The 15,676-nt window shown below is 39.5% G+C and overlaps 1 protein-coding gene across 1 annotated transcript in view; it reads left to right on the forward strand.

Annotated features, from left to right (window-relative positions):
- Window positions 1-4,641: 4,641 nt before the first annotated feature.
- SWAP70 (switching B cell complex subunit SWAP70) overlaps window positions 4,642-15,676 on the forward strand; it is a 114,659-nt gene continuing 103,624 nt past the window's right edge. Inside the window, exon 1 of the mRNA XM_036892326.2 lies at window positions 4,642-4,791. Within this exon, the coding sequence (XP_036748221.2) occupies window positions 4,657-4,791 (135 nt within the window). The 5' untranslated portion in view covers window positions 4,642-4,656. The remainder of the gene's footprint in view (window positions 4,792-15,676) is intronic.

Consider the following 15,676-nt stretch of genomic DNA (forward strand, 5'->3'; position numbering starts at 1 on the left):
GGAGGACTGATCACGTGGGTGGTTAGCCACTCATACACAGCCTGACTCTGGCGAGGATTGAAGCGCAAACGGTGTGTCAGTCTCCAGCCTTTAAGCAGATGATGCTAAACAGCCCCAAAGACAGATCATTTATCCAACTATTTTGCTGGGCTCTTCTATGAATCACATCTGTCCAGCTATGTGGCTCAGAATCTATGTGTCTAAGAAGCTCCTTCTGGAGGGAAATGTTTGCCCTACTGGCAGCACAGGGCAGGTGTCTTGGCTGTCACACATGTCCATCTGTGGATGTGCTCTAAGCCTACAGGCTGAGGTCACAAAGTGGTAGTCTGTGGACATGGACAGCCTACAGATGCATGATGTTTGGTCCCCTGGTGTTGTTTTTTTGTTTTTTAAGTTGAATTGGTTGCCCTAATCTAAAAATCTGCATGAGTCAGGTTTCTGGCTTTTCTTGAGAAAGGAAAGATCTGGCAATACTGAAGCTGCAGCATTTCCTCACACTAGCATTATCTGGGTCTGAGTGGAGATGCTTCCTGGAAACAGAGCCCCCCTTTCCTGCCACTCAGTTTCATTCATTATGGAGCCTGCCTGAGCCCCTGAAGGCATTTGAACTGGGCTAATGAAGTCCCTTCTGGTCACTGACAGAGATCATAGCTGCTAGCGATCTGTTCCTTTGGGTTCTCCAACCCCTCTTCCTCCACCAGAAATCAGTGTTTGTGATCCCTGCAGATAAGTCTTTACTGAGCTTATTTTCTTTTATTTATTATTATTATTATTTTGATTTTTTATTGAAATTTTTATTAGAATATGCTACAAATATTACATTGGTTTCAGGTGTACAACATATAACTTGATAAATATATATATTACTAAATGCTTGTCACAGTAAGTGTAGTTACCCCATTATCATACTGAGATATTACAATATTATTGGTTAAATTCTCTATGTTATACTTCTATTCCTATGTCTAACTTATTTTACAATCTTTAGCTTGTACCTCTTTATCTCCTTCACCTATTTCACCCATCCCTCTATCCCTTTCCCTATGGTAACAAACAGTCTGTTGTCTATATTTGTGGATCTATTTATTTGTTTGTTTTGTGTTCTAAATTCCACATGTAAGTGAAATCATATGGTGTTTGTCTTTCTCTGTATGGCTCATTTCACTTAGCATAATACCCTCTAGGTCTTTTAATGTTGTTGCAAAGGGCAAGATTTCCTTCTTTTTTATGGCTGAGTAATATTCCATCATGCATATGTACTACATCTTCTTTATCCTTCCATCTATTGATGGCACTCGGGTTGCTTTCATATCTTTGCTGTAGTAAATAATGCTGCCATAAGCACAGGTGTGCATACCTAAGTATTGTTAATACCACAGTTGAAGGCATATGTCATGAAGGCATGTTACCAGTAGGTTCTCATATGAGGGTCAAGGGGATGAATCCCTTTTTGAAATTTGTCTGTGCACTATTTCTAAGTTCTTTGAAGTCCAAGGGGCACACACCACAGCTTCTTACATAGCTGATGCTCAATTTATGAAGCTGACATGCTTAATAAATAAAACTTAGAAAATAAAAATTTCTTACATTTAAATCCTGATTACAGACTGTGTTTCTTGCAGGTGAAAATAGCAGAAAACCCTGATTCAAAGTGGCTTAAACAATAAGGAAATGTTTAAAGTTACCTCACATAACATAAAGCCCTGAGGTGGGGTGGGCCGTGGGCACAACATGTCTGGGCTCCAGCTCCACTTGGTTGTGATTCTCTTGGTTCTGCCTTCTCTGTGTTTTAGCAGCACCAGCCAGCTTGCAGCAATGTGGCAGTCACAGTGACATTATCATTATCATACCCAGACACAGTAGCTCAGAGAAGGAAGAGGGACTCTTATTTCCTTTTTGTGGGTGGGTGGAGTCTATGGAAACCTCTTTCAGAATCTCTGCAGCAGACTTCTACTCATGCCTCATTAGCGAGAGTTGTGTCACATGCTTTTTCCTAAACCAATCACTGGCAAGGAGAATGCGACCTCCAAGTGGCTTTACTAATTATGCCGGAGTGGTATGAGGGTAGGGACCCGGGTGTCCATCATAAATGATCACTACATAAACATAATTAAATTCCCTTAACAATCCAAATTATGTTAATAATCCAAATGGATGATTCCTTGTCAAACATCCTGACATACCAAGTGGCAGACAGAAACACAAAAATAAAATAACTGCAATGACTATAACTACATTTAAGTCTAATTTTAAAATATTGAAACCATGGATTTAATTAATTTTTTTATATCACTTCTGTGCTTATTCTTACTAATAATATTCATTTTGATACTTTTCTAGGGTTACAGAAGTTTCACTAGGCCCCACATTAAAATAATACCTTCTCATATTGGCCAAGTTTGTAGATTACTTATATAGGCTGGGGTTGTTTATAATTGATTCTTGGTGTAGGGGACTTGATGGCACCTTCTCAACTTGAGCTGGCATGCTCCCACCCGCTTTACAACAGCTCTAATGAGATAAAATTCACATACCATACAATTCACCATTTCAAATATATCACTGGTTTGTAGTATATTCACAGAGTTGTGCCGCTATCACAACCAACTTTAGAACATGTTCATTGCTCCTAAAAGTAATCCCTTAGCAGCGGCTCTCAGTTCACCTACTCCTCCAAGCCCTAGGCAATCACCTATCTACCTTCTGACTGTATGGATTTGACTATTCTGGACATTTCATGCAAATGTGGCCCTCACTATGTGGAAGCTGGGTCCCGTTTAATCATTAAGCCTTACTTGCTCCATCAGTGGTACTTATCATGTCTATAGCTTTCACTGGGGATTTCCTGAAATTATGGCATTTTGAAGTTTTGCTTAGTATTGTATAATTGGTTGTACTGCCTTATGTCATATAATGACCCAGTTGTTTGATAGGAAATATAAACGAGCCACGTATATTAGGCATTCACTCCCTTCCTCTCTTCCTTCATGCCTTCTTTCCTTCCCACCTTTCTTTCTTCCTTCCACAAGTAAGTATTGAGCACCTTCTCCATATCAGGTGTTGGGCCAGGCACTGGGGATCTCACCATGAACATGCAGTAGGACTGTCCTCTCTGGGACTTAGAGTTGCTGCAGGTCCTGTCCCTTCTGCTGATGACTTGAAGAGCACCGTGTGGGTGCTGCCGAGTTTCCATTCCACAACTACTCAGTGGGCCCTTGGAGTAGCTTCCTGCTCCTTCCCCTTTTTAGCCCATCTTTCCCATCATCTAACCCTTCCTTGACACACTATCTTCAGGTGTATAATTACCACCATTTATATAAACTTTTCCACATCTAACCCTTTCTTGACACACTATCTTCAGGTGTATAATTACCACCACTTATAGAAACTTTTCCATACATGCTTAATTATCTTATTACCACAATAACAAATCATGAAATTTATATCAGATCTGCTTTGCTATCATTTTACTTTATTACAACACCAAGCTGTTCCTTTATTTCATATTTATACCCAGATTCTTCCAAAAAAGGATTAAACTTGAAGCAGAACACGGTCATTTATAAATAGCCAAGGTATAGACAATAACAGCTAACTAGAAAATCTTTCTTACACCTGAGTATTAAATTTATTTTGGACCAAAAAAAGAAGACAAACAAATTTCCATTGACTGAGAGACTTCTGAATGGTGATGGATGATTCAACAAATATCATAAAAGAGAAGAGGTTACAATGATAGATTTGGTGAGAAGTTAAAAATTAAGAAAGCATATAGTATCTTAAGGAAGTACATTTTTATGTTAGGAAAAAAAAATTTCCAGTTGGAAGAAAATGGATAGTTTTAATGCAAACTGATGGAATTAAAAAGAAAAATATTCTTCAGTTCTGTCACCTGGAATCAGCTTTCCTTACTACCAAACTGATTTGTGCACCCCACACCCAGATTTTGGATTCTGCTATGCCCTTTGGAAGAAGCCATGGCTTTTGGAAGTATAGCAATTCCATGTCTTACAGCAGGGAACCATCGGGAGGGGCTTGTAACATTCAAGAAAAGGATGCTTCCAAGAAATATCTGAAATAGGGCTGGTTGGATTAAGCCAAAATCAGAGGGTTCTCACTGGCCACACGGTGATTCTTTTGAACAAAAAAGAATGATAGTTAATTATAACATTTGTGAAAGTCCATGAGTCAAAGTGAAAGGTTTGAAAGTATAGAAAAAGGTGACTATAAAACAAAAGGAGGATAAATATAATACAACGTATTTAAATTCTTCTGAACTTTAAAAGTAGGTGTTCATATTTTTGGCTGGTTTGTTTCTTCTGTTAAGTATATTTTGCATATGAAGCATAAATACATTTTTCTGTCTGTATAATAAGGGAGGAGCATATACAGGGAACTGTAAGCCAAACAGTTGTGAAAAGAGCAGAAATTGTACCAAGAACAGGAAAAAAAGATTAACTTGATGGTTACATAATAACCAGGTAAAAAGAGGGTCTAATAATGTGTTACAAGATGGTGCATTAATCAAATGTCATAAAGAAGGAAAGCAAGCTGATTTTGCAAACTCATTCCTTTGTTTCCTGGGAGGTAAAACTTTTGGATGTCTCTACTACTACGTTAAAGGTCCATGATGGGAGAGAGAGAAAGACTGGAAATATGGGAAGGAGTAGAAAGCTACTCCGGGGGCCCACTCGGCAGCACCCACACAGTGCTCTTCAAGTCATCAGCAGAAGGGACAGGATCTGCAGCAACTCTAAGTCCCAGAGAGGACAGTCCTACTGCATGTTCATGGTGAGATCCCCAGTGCCTGGCCCAACACCTGATATGGAGAAGGTGCTCAATACTTATTTGTGGAAGAAAGAAAGGAAGAAAGGCATGGAAAGAAAGGAAGGGACTGAAGAATGGAGAAAATGTTTTTTTTTTACATTGCTGATTTCCCCCTATCTTTATTGAGATATAACTGACAAAAATTGCATATATTTAAGTTGTATGACTGTTTTGATATATGAATACATTATGAAATAATTGCCCTAATCAGACTAATTAACATATCTATCACCTCACATGTTACCATTGTTTTTGTTTTTGTTTTGTGTTTTTGGTGTTGAGAACACTTAAGATCTACCCTTTTAGCAAATTTCAAGTACTTTATATAATACAGTAGTTAACTATATTTACATTGCTGTACATTAGGTCTCCAGAACTTCCTCATCTTGCAAAACTGAAACTTTGTACCTCTTGACCAACATCTCCCTGTTTTCTCCTTCTACAGCCCCTGACAACCACCCTTCAACTCTCTGCTCCCATGAGTTTGGCTACATTAGATTCACATTCAAATGAGATGCTGCAATATTTTTCTTTCTGTGTCTGGATCATTTTACTTAGCATAATGTCCTCCAGTTTCATCCATGTTGTTGCAAACATCAAGATTTTCCTCCTCATAAAACTTGAATAATATTCCTGTATATATATGTATATATAAACACACACACACATACTACATTTTTGTTATCCATTCACTTGTCAATGGACATTTAGGTTGTTTCCATATCTTGGCTGCTGTGAATAGTGCTGTAATAAATATGGAAGTACAGATATCTCTTCAAGATACCGATTTCATTTCCTTTGGATATGTACAGCTAAATAAAAATTTAACAGAGTAAATTTTAAAGATCTAATTGGCTTTATTAATCAATTCATGAATTGGGCAGCATCACATCTAGCAAGAAGAGGGAAACTCTATTGAGCTGCAGAAAAGGAAAGGTTTTTAAAGGTAGAGAAGGAGTGGAAAAAAGGAAATTATTAGCAGAGAATCCATTGTTTTAGGCAAGGTCACACTCCTAAGGGGAACGGAATGGGTCTATCAGTAAATTTCCTAATGCTGACCAGGAAATTCCATGTTGTCTAAATAAAGGTTACATTCCTGGTAGGGGGTGTGGAGCTGAAACCGCAGTTAGATTAGGTTTTAAATCTTGGTATGATGACGTAGAGCTCCTAACATAAGTGAGTCCATTTTGGGCCCGTTGTTTTCTTTTTAACAATACCCAGAAGAAGACTGCTGAATCATAGTTTGTCCTATTTTTAATTTTTTGAGGAATCTCCAAACTGTTTTCCATTATGGCTGTACCAGAAGAAAAGATGTTTGATGTCTCCTAGAAGGAGAAGATGGATGTAGAGAGATGACCTCTACTACTCTCTCTGTCAGTTTCCTGTGTAGGGTCTTGGCCCGAGTTATTCTGTTCTTGCTGAGAGTCAATAAGGGGGAAGAAAGAAGTTAGGGAAGAAGTTGAGCCTGAAGTTGAGCTAGACCAAGGACACCCATGTTTGGCTTGTCCTAGTTCCCAGAATCTCTGTGTATATATATACATGGCTGTCAGTTAGAGGCTTCCAGGGGATTCAAACCACGGATGTACCCCAGTAGGAAAGGTGGTGGGAAGGAGGGAACCACATGAGTATCACTGAATTCGGACTTCAGAGCTGCTTCCAACTCTCCCCTCTGCTTCCCTCCTCAGGCTGAGGGAAATGGCCAGGCTAGCCACAATTGAAGCTTTCTCTACCTTTCCCAGTTCAAGTGGGCTTAAACTTCACGCATTAGAGATCATTACACTTACAAGTTAACACTCAAGGAGAGGCTAAAGGTAGAGAAGCATTGACCATTCAAACCTAAACGTGGATTGCTTTAACTTAGGTTGCTTTCCTACACTCGGAAGAGGGGGAGTTTTGATGGAGAGGGTGGAGGGGAAGGATCAAGAATTAACTCAGGAACCAGGTGCACCATGAAGGGCAAATCAGATGAGGGGGCGTGAGGGGCTAGGGAGATTGGACTGCTCTGCCTCCTTTTCTTTTTCTCACTTTTCTTTCACAGTCTTGCCTTTGGCCACAGGAACTCTACACCAGTCAGGCACTGCTTCAGGCTCAGCTTCCCACCCTTGGGTTTGGTTCATCTCCCTGATTTCTATATTACTGCTTTTATACCAGATTCCAATCCTTTCTGTCTAGCTATTTTGCAAGTGCTGAAATCTAGTAGATTTTCACCTGGAAGCTCAGCCTGGCTTTTGGATTCAGTTTCTCCCTAAAAAAAAACCCACCACCACCAAAAATACCCAGATAAAAACCCCTCTCTATTACATCATCTTTTTGACTGCAAAGACCAAGGTATCTTAACCTATGAGTCTGACATTAATTCCAATGTAAGGGTTTTTCCCTATCCAAGCAATTCTCCAACACCAGCCAGTGTCAATTCTAACACTATCAGATTCCAAGGGTTAAGGGCTCAGTCCAACAAGACTGCCTTCATGGCAGATGCCAATCCCAAACCCAAGCACAGGTTCTTGTCAGTGCCTGTGACCCACCGCCTGGAAACCACAGGTTCCCATGCTCCCGGCCTGGAGTTCAGTTGATTTGCTAGAGAGGCTCACAGAACTCAGAAAACCAGTTTACTTACTAGATTACCTGTTTATTACAGAAGACATTAGACATTAAAGGATATGAATAAACAGCTAGATGAAGACATACAGAGAGTGAGGTCCGAAACACAGGGGCTTCTGTTTCTGTGGTTTTGGGGGCCTAATAACATGGATGAGTTCTGGTTCACCGACAAGGAAGCACTCCAAACCCTGTCCTTCTGAGCTTTTATGGAGGCTTCATTGCATAGGCACAATTGATTAAATCATTGGCCATTGGTGATTGAACTCAATCTCTAGTCCCTTTCCCCTTCTGGGTGGTCAAAGGGGTAGGACTGAAATTTCCAACCCCCTAATCGTCCCAAAGTCATCTCATTAACATAACAAAATACACTTTTTATCACTCTCATCACTTAGGAAATTCTAACGGTTTTGGGAGCTCTGTGCCTAGAATGGGGTGGAGACCAAACACAGTATTTATTTCTTGTTATAAATCACAGTATCACCTTGTGAAAACACCATTCTACATTCCTCTTTCTCCATTTCCCAAAGGCTTTTTTTTTTTTGCTTTCATATTTCAGCACATGCAGCTACCTCTTCCTAGAATACCCTTCCTTCTCCTTTACAGCTTCTGTGAACTTTTGCTAATTTTCAGTACTCAGTCTCCACCTCTGAGATGCCTACTCTTCCCCCATCCTCAGTGGGCCAGGCAGACATGGATTTTCATGCATTCAAGTGGACAGTAGATCTGGTCTTGGTCTCATTGGAAGATTATTCAGTCAGGATTTTCTATAGAATGCTGGGCTCAGGCCAGCTCAGCTAGTGATGTCTGAGGAGGCTGTCAGAGTCAGCCTTGTCACACAGTTCTTCTAACGAAAAGATCAGATTTTGCTGCTTTGGCACTTTGAGCAAAGCACCCAACCCTAAGGCCTCAGAGGCGTTTGTCCCTGTTGCCATCAGCACTCTGTTATGGCTGTTCTCCTCGTTCTTGTTCTTTACTGTACCTCCCACTCGGACAGCCTGGAGTGATGACGCCTGCTTCCACAAGAGTTCTCCTGTGTGGTCCTCACAACGACCCAGCCCTGGGAGACAGAGGGCTGCTGGTTTTCCAGGGGAGGAGACTGCAATGTCACTTGGTTCTGAGGACCTGAGGCAGGCGTGACACCCTGCTTAAATCCTGGGCCCAGTTTGGGAAACTTCCCATGAAACTGGAAGCTTCCTCTCATCCCCAGGAGAGCTGTGGGATGATGGCCGCCATGAAGATGCCATCAGCTGCTGAGCGGCCAGGGCCTGACACCATCCCCACATCTGCCAACTTCAGACACAGTTGGTCAGCATTCCTGCGTCTGGCTGCCAGCTTGTTCTCACTGATTCAGGGTATTTCAGACCATGGGGATGATAGGAGCTGTACAGAGCTATCTGACAGGCTTGGTACTCCTGGCTCATTAGGCTTCAAAACCCGACTTCTCCAATTTCTCCTCTTCAGGTAGAGCAGGGACATGGGACAAGCAGCATGATTAACTTTTCCTGACTATGTTGAAGAATGCCGAGGTATAAATAGTTGGTAATAACAGGAGGAACTCCATCTTAAGGCTAACATTCCATTTAAGAAAAAACAAAAACAAAAACAGGGAGTTAGGAGGTAAGATTCCTAACATATTTTATGGTGATTGCCAACAGCCAACCCTTTCCTAAGGCAGGACAAACAGTTCTAAATGATATGTTTCTACTGCTTGAGGGTAACTACTATCTGGGAGAACAGAACCAATAGATTCCTTGTGTTAAGTTTATCTTACAGAATATCTAATGGACTGACTATGGATGGTGACATAATGTCTCTGACCAAAGATAGGCATCATAAGACCTTTACCCGATTCTTGAAATCCTTAAAAACTCAGATTCTAAACCTTTAAGAGCACCTTCTCTTTGAGGTTGTCCATACTCACTTCCTTGTTGCATAAGCCTATATATAGCACTGAACCCTTTTTCATGATAAAGACAAGAATTCATTGACCTCCACCTCCATTGGTAAATGTCCTTGTTACTGTTATTTCATTCAATTTTCTGGTCTGAAGCACAAGTCTTCTCTTTCTCTGTTCTATTTCAGACAAGTAAGGATGGGCTAGTAAGATCTCTGATCTGGGCTTGCAAGTAATTCCCGATGACTGTGTGACCCTGATGGGACTGCAGCTGTACAATCATGCTCTTTAGCAGCCTGTGTGAAAATCTCCTTTTTTTGCTTTGGGAAGTTCTCAGAACATAATTTCACTCCATCCAGTGCTTTGTGGCTCTCCCAAATCCTGGGGTGGTAGGGGTTTAGTTTCCACACTGTGCAGGTTCAAGTGGACACTGGATGCCAGGTGACCCTGGCTTCAGGAGTTGGAGAGGGATCTGTCTTGTGCAGAGCAGGAGTTCAAGGAACTGTCCTTTCCTTCTTCTGTTCTTCCTTGCTTTTTACTGCCTGCATGGCTGCTGGTATTCACTACCACTCTCATTTTAATGAATTCCTTCCTTGCCTACACTTATCTGACTTGTTAGCAAATTCTTTCTCCATCAGAGCCAAGAACCCTCTCCTGGGTTGAAGTCTCAACTAGCGTTCAAGGAAATCTTCCTGGACTGGATTGCCTGACAACACTCTTACTTCAGTGCTTTTGCCATTGTTCTCCACACTCCAGCCACACTGGCCATCACTTGGGTTTTTGACTTAACTATGCTCTGTCTAGGCTATTCCTTTTTTTAAAATTTTTTATTAAGGTATGATTGATGTACACTCTTATGAAGGTTTCACATGAAAAAACAATGTGGTTACTACATTTACCCATATTATCAAGTCCCCACCCACACCCCAATGCAGTCACTGTCCATCAGTGCATCAAGTTGCCAGAGCTCCACTATGTCCCTTCTCTGTGATACACTGTTCTCCCCGTGATCCCCCACACCATGTGTACTAAACATAATACCCCTCAGTCCCCTTCTCACTCCCTCCCCACCTGCCCTCCCACACCCCTCCCCTTTGGTAACCACTAGTTCATTCTTGGAGTCTCTGAGTCTGCTGCCATTTTGTTCCTTCAGTTTTTAGGCTATTCTTTCTGTCTGGAAGGCTCTTCCTTCATTTTTGTCTAACTACCTGCTTAATTAACTTCAGGACTGAGACTCATTCTTATTCCTCATTTGCAGCCTTCCATCTTCCCAAAAGAGCAGCAAGTTCACCTGCATATACTCTCATATCAACCCTTACTTTCCTTTTGTAGCACTTAGCAGAAAAAGACAAGATGGTCTGGCACTCACTCTAGAGGGAGGGAGTTCCATTCAATAAAGTTGGTTGCTCCAAGGCCTATTTTCATTTTGAACTATCTCTATTGTTTGCATTCCAAGTTGGTGGTACTTCTACAATACAATTCTCTTAACAACTTTGTGGATTTTCTATTAATTATATTAAGGTTAAGAGTGTTAGACAAAGGCACATCCTAAAGTGTCTTAAAAACAATCTCCTCTTTTCCTTGGGCTAAGAATCAAGATACTCTGAGATAATCCTTCTTAAAAAATCTAAGAGCCTTTTAATGCAACTGGGGATGTCTATACGGCAGACCCTTTTATCTTATATCTGTTCCCTTGAGCTGAAAAAAAAATCCTAAATTGGTTTTTATCCAGAGGCTGTACTTTACTTGAAGTATGAGGGATTTAATCTCTGCTATTAGGCCACTCTTGCTTTTTTTTATTTTTTCCACTGGGGTTAAGAAATGTTTTTTTTTTATACCTAGTAAATCTTGTTTCCTTTTCAGTCCCTCTAAATTCTGCTTGAAAATCAAACAATTTCTTTATTAGTGCAGCTCCTTTCCTTTGTTTTCTTACACAAATAGAGGAAGCCAGGGGACAATTTCAACATTCTGATTGGAAATTTCCTTAGCTAGATCCACACAATTATCAGGTATCCTTTCTATTTTTCATCAGATACTCTTTCTATTTTATATATTACCTCAGACAACAGTGTTGCCAAACTTTTTGCTACCTATGGCCTTTATCCAACTGTTATTTTATTTTATTTTTTTTAAATAATTATTTTTTATTGAAGGGTAGTTGATGCACAATATTACATTACATTAGTTTCAAGTGTACAACACAGTGGTAAAATATTTATATACATAATTCTAGGTTCCAGCTATCACCGTACCAAGCTATTACAATATCTTGACTATATGCCTCATGCTATACATTACATCCCGGTTACTTATTTATTTTACCATTGGAAGTCTGTCCTTTTTTTTTTTTTTTTTTTTGTGAGGGCATCTCTCATATTTATTGATCAAATGGTTGTTAACGACAATAAAATTCTGTATAGGGGAGTCAATGCTCAATGCACAATCATTAATCCACCCCAAGCCTAATTTTCGTCAGTCTCCAATCTTCTGAGGCATAACAAACAAGTTCTTACATGGAGAACAAATTCTTACATAATGAATAAGTTACATAGTGAACAGTACAAGGGCAGTCATCACAGAAACTTTCGGTTTTGCTCATGCATTATGAACTATAAACAGTCAGTTCAAATATGAATACTCATTTGGTTTTTATACTTGATTTATATGTGGATACCACATTTCTCTCTTTATTATTATTATTATTTATTAATTTTTTTTAAAATTTATTTTATTTTTTATTTTTATTTTTATTGAAGGGTAGTTGACAACAGCATTGCATTACATTAGTTTCAGGTGTACAACACAGTGATTCAACATTTATATACATGATAATTCTAGGTACCAGGTATCACCATACCAAGTTGTTACAATATTTTGACTATATTCCTTATGCTATACATTACATCTCGGTTACTTATTTATTTTACAATTGGAAGTGTGTTTATATATATATATATATATATATATTTTTTTTTGTGAGGGCATCTCTCATATTTATTGATCAAATAGTTGTTAACCACAATAAATTTCTGTATAGGGGGGTCAATACTCAATGCACAATCATTAATCCACCCCAAGCCTAATTTTCGTCAGTCTCCAATCTTCTGATGCATAACGAACAAATTCTTACATGGAGTACAAATTCTTACATAGTGAATAAGTTACATGGTGAACAGTGCAAGGGCAGTCATCACAGAAGCTTTCGGTTTTGTTCATGCATTATGAACTATACACAGTCAGTTCAAATATGAATATTCATTTGATTTTTAAACTTGATTTATATGTGGATACCACATTTCTCTATTATTATTATTTTTAATAAAATGCTGAAGTGGTAGGTAGATACAAGATAAAGGTAGAAAACATAGTTTAGTGTTGTAAGAGAGCAAATGTAGATGATCAGGTGTGTGCCTGTAGACTATGTGTTAATCCAAGCTAGACCAGGGCAATAAAACATCCACGTATGCAGAAGATTTCTCTCAGAACAGGGGGGATGAGGTTCTAAGCCTCACCTCTGTTGATCCCCAATTTCTCACCTGATGGCCCCCCTGCGACTGTGCCTGTCTTAGGTTGTTCCTCCCTTGAGGAATCTTACCCGTCTCTGGCTAACCAGTCATCTTCCGGGGCCATACAGGGAAATGTGAAGTTGGTAAGGGAGAGGGAAGCCTTATTGTTTGAAAAGGTTAGCTTTTTACTTCTTTGCATATTTATGCCCTGTGGCTTCTATGCCCAGCATTTGTCTTGAGGTATCTTTACCACTTGGAAGAATTATGATACTCGGTAAATTTGATATGAGGCACGAATTCTATTTAAGGGTTGTAATTAGGAAGGAAGAAGAAAAGCTATAGAAGTAGCAGGTGGAAGAAAACATGGGAAGATTGATTGTTTCTTTGACATATCTTCTTGTAGAGTAACTTCAGCATGTATAGGTTTTAAGCTACTACTTAAATTGCACACACACATTAACATAATAGGAGTATAGTTACATAACCAAAGCATATCTGTAATTTTCCAACTGTTATTTTGCTAGGGGTGTCATACCACATAAGATACTACAAACTGGGTGACTTAAACAATAGAAATTTATAGTCTTACAGTTCTGGGGGCTAGAAACACAAGATCAAGGTATTAGTAGGATTTGTTCCTTCTGAGGGCTGTGAGGAAGAGTATGTTCCATGCCTGGCTCCTAGCTTCTTGTGGCTTGCAGGCAATCATTATACTTCCTTGGCTTGTAGACCCATCAGCCTGATCTGTGCCTTTATTTTATTTTATTTTTATTTTTCCACAGAAGTTGCTTTTATTTTTTATTTTTTTTGGTATCATTCATCAACAATTACATGAAGAACATTATGTTTACTAGGCTCCCCCCTTCAACAAGTCCCCCCCACATACCACTTCACAGTCACTGTCCATCTGTGTAGTAAGATGCTGTAAAATCACTACTTGTCTTCTCTGTGTTGCACAGCCCTCCCCGTGCCCCCCCACACTATACATGCTAATTGTAATGCCCTCTTTCTTTTTCCCCACCCTTATCCCTCCCTTCCCACCGACTCTCCCCAGTCCCTTTCCCTTTGGTAACTGTTAGTCCATTCTTGGGTTCTGTGATTCTGCTGCTGTTTTGATCCTTCAGTTTTCCTTTGTTCTTATACTCCACATATGAGTGAATTCATTTGGTACTTGTCTTTCCCCGCCTGGCTTATTTCACTGAGCATAATACCCTCTAGCTCCATCCATGTTGTTGCTAATGGTAAGATCTGTTTTCTTCTTATGGCTGAGTAATATTCCATTCTGTATATGTACCACATCTTCTTTATCCATTCATCTACTGATGGACACTTAGGTTGCTTCCATATCTTGGCTATTGTAAATAGTGCAGCAATAAACATAGGGGTGCATCTGTCTTTTTCAAACTGGAGTGCTGCATTCTTAGGGTAAATTCCTAGAAGTGGAATTCCTGGGTCAAATGGTATTTCTATTTTGAGCATTCTGAGGAACCTCCATATTGTTTTCCACAACGGTTGAACTAATTTACATTCCCACCAGCAGTGTAGGAGGGTTCTCCTTTCTCCACAACCTCGCCAACATTTGTTGTTGTTTGTCTTTTTGATGATGGCGATCCTTACTGGTGTGAGGTGATATCTCATTGTGGTTTTAATTTGCATTTCTCTGGTGATTAGCAATATGGAACATCTTTTCATGTGCCTGTTGGCCATCTGGATTTCTTCTTTAGAGAACTGTCTATTCAGCTCCTCTGCCCATTTTTTTAATTGGGTTATTTGCTTTTTTTTTGTTGAGGTGTGTGAGCTCTTTATATATTTTGGATATCAATCCTTTATTGGATCTGTCATTTATGAATATATTCTCCCATACTGTAGGATATCTTTTTGTTCTACTGATGGTGTCCTTTGCTGTACAGAAGCTTTTCAGCTTGATATAGTCCCACTTGATCATTTTTGCCTTTGTTTCCCTTGCCTGGGGAGATACTTTCATGAAGAAGTCACTCATGTTTATGTCCATGAGATTTTTGCCTATGTTTTTTTCTAAGACTTTTATGGTTTCATGACTTACATTCAGGTCTTTGATCCATTTGGAGTTTACTTTTGTGTATGGGGTTAGACAGTGATCCAGTTTCATTCTCTTACATGTAGCTGTCCAGTTTTGCCAGCACCATCTGTTGAAGAGACTGTCATTTCCCCATTGTATGTCCATGGCTCCTTTATCATATATTAATTGGCCATATATGTTTGGGTTAGTGTCTGGAGTCTCTATTCTGTTCCACTGGTCTGTGGCTCTGTTCTTGTACCAGTACCAAATTGTCTTGATTACTATGGCTTTGTAGTAGAGCTTGAAGTTGGGGAGCGAGATCCCCCCCCACCACTTTATTCTTCCCTCTCAGGATTGCTTTGGCTATTTGGAGTCTTTGGCGGTTCCATATGAATTTTTGAAATATTTGTTCCAATTCATTGAAGAATGCTGTTGGTAATTTGATAGGGATTGCATTGAATCTGTATATTGCTTTGGGCAGGATGGCCATTTTGATGATATTAATTCTTCCTAGCCAGGAGCATGGGATGAGTTTCCATTTGTTAGTGACCTCTTTAATTTCTCTTAAGAGTGTCTTATAGTTTTCAGGGTATAGGTCTTTCACTTCCTTGGTTAGGTTTATTCCTAGGTATTTTATTCTTTTTGATGCTTTTGTGAATGGAGTTGTTTTCCTGCTTTCTCTTTCTATTAGTTCATTGTTAGTGTATAGGAAAGCTACAGATTTCTGTGTGTTAATTTTGTATCCTGCAACTTTGCTGAATTCCGATATTAGTTCTAGTAGTTTTGCAGTGGAGTCTTTAGGGTTTTTTA

Source organism: Manis pentadactyla, chromosome 9, assembly GCF_030020395.1.
Source record: "Manis pentadactyla isolate mManPen7 chromosome 9, mManPen7.hap1, whole genome shotgun sequence".
Classification (NCBI taxonomy): domain Eukaryota; kingdom Metazoa; phylum Chordata; class Mammalia; order Pholidota; family Manidae; genus Manis; species Manis pentadactyla.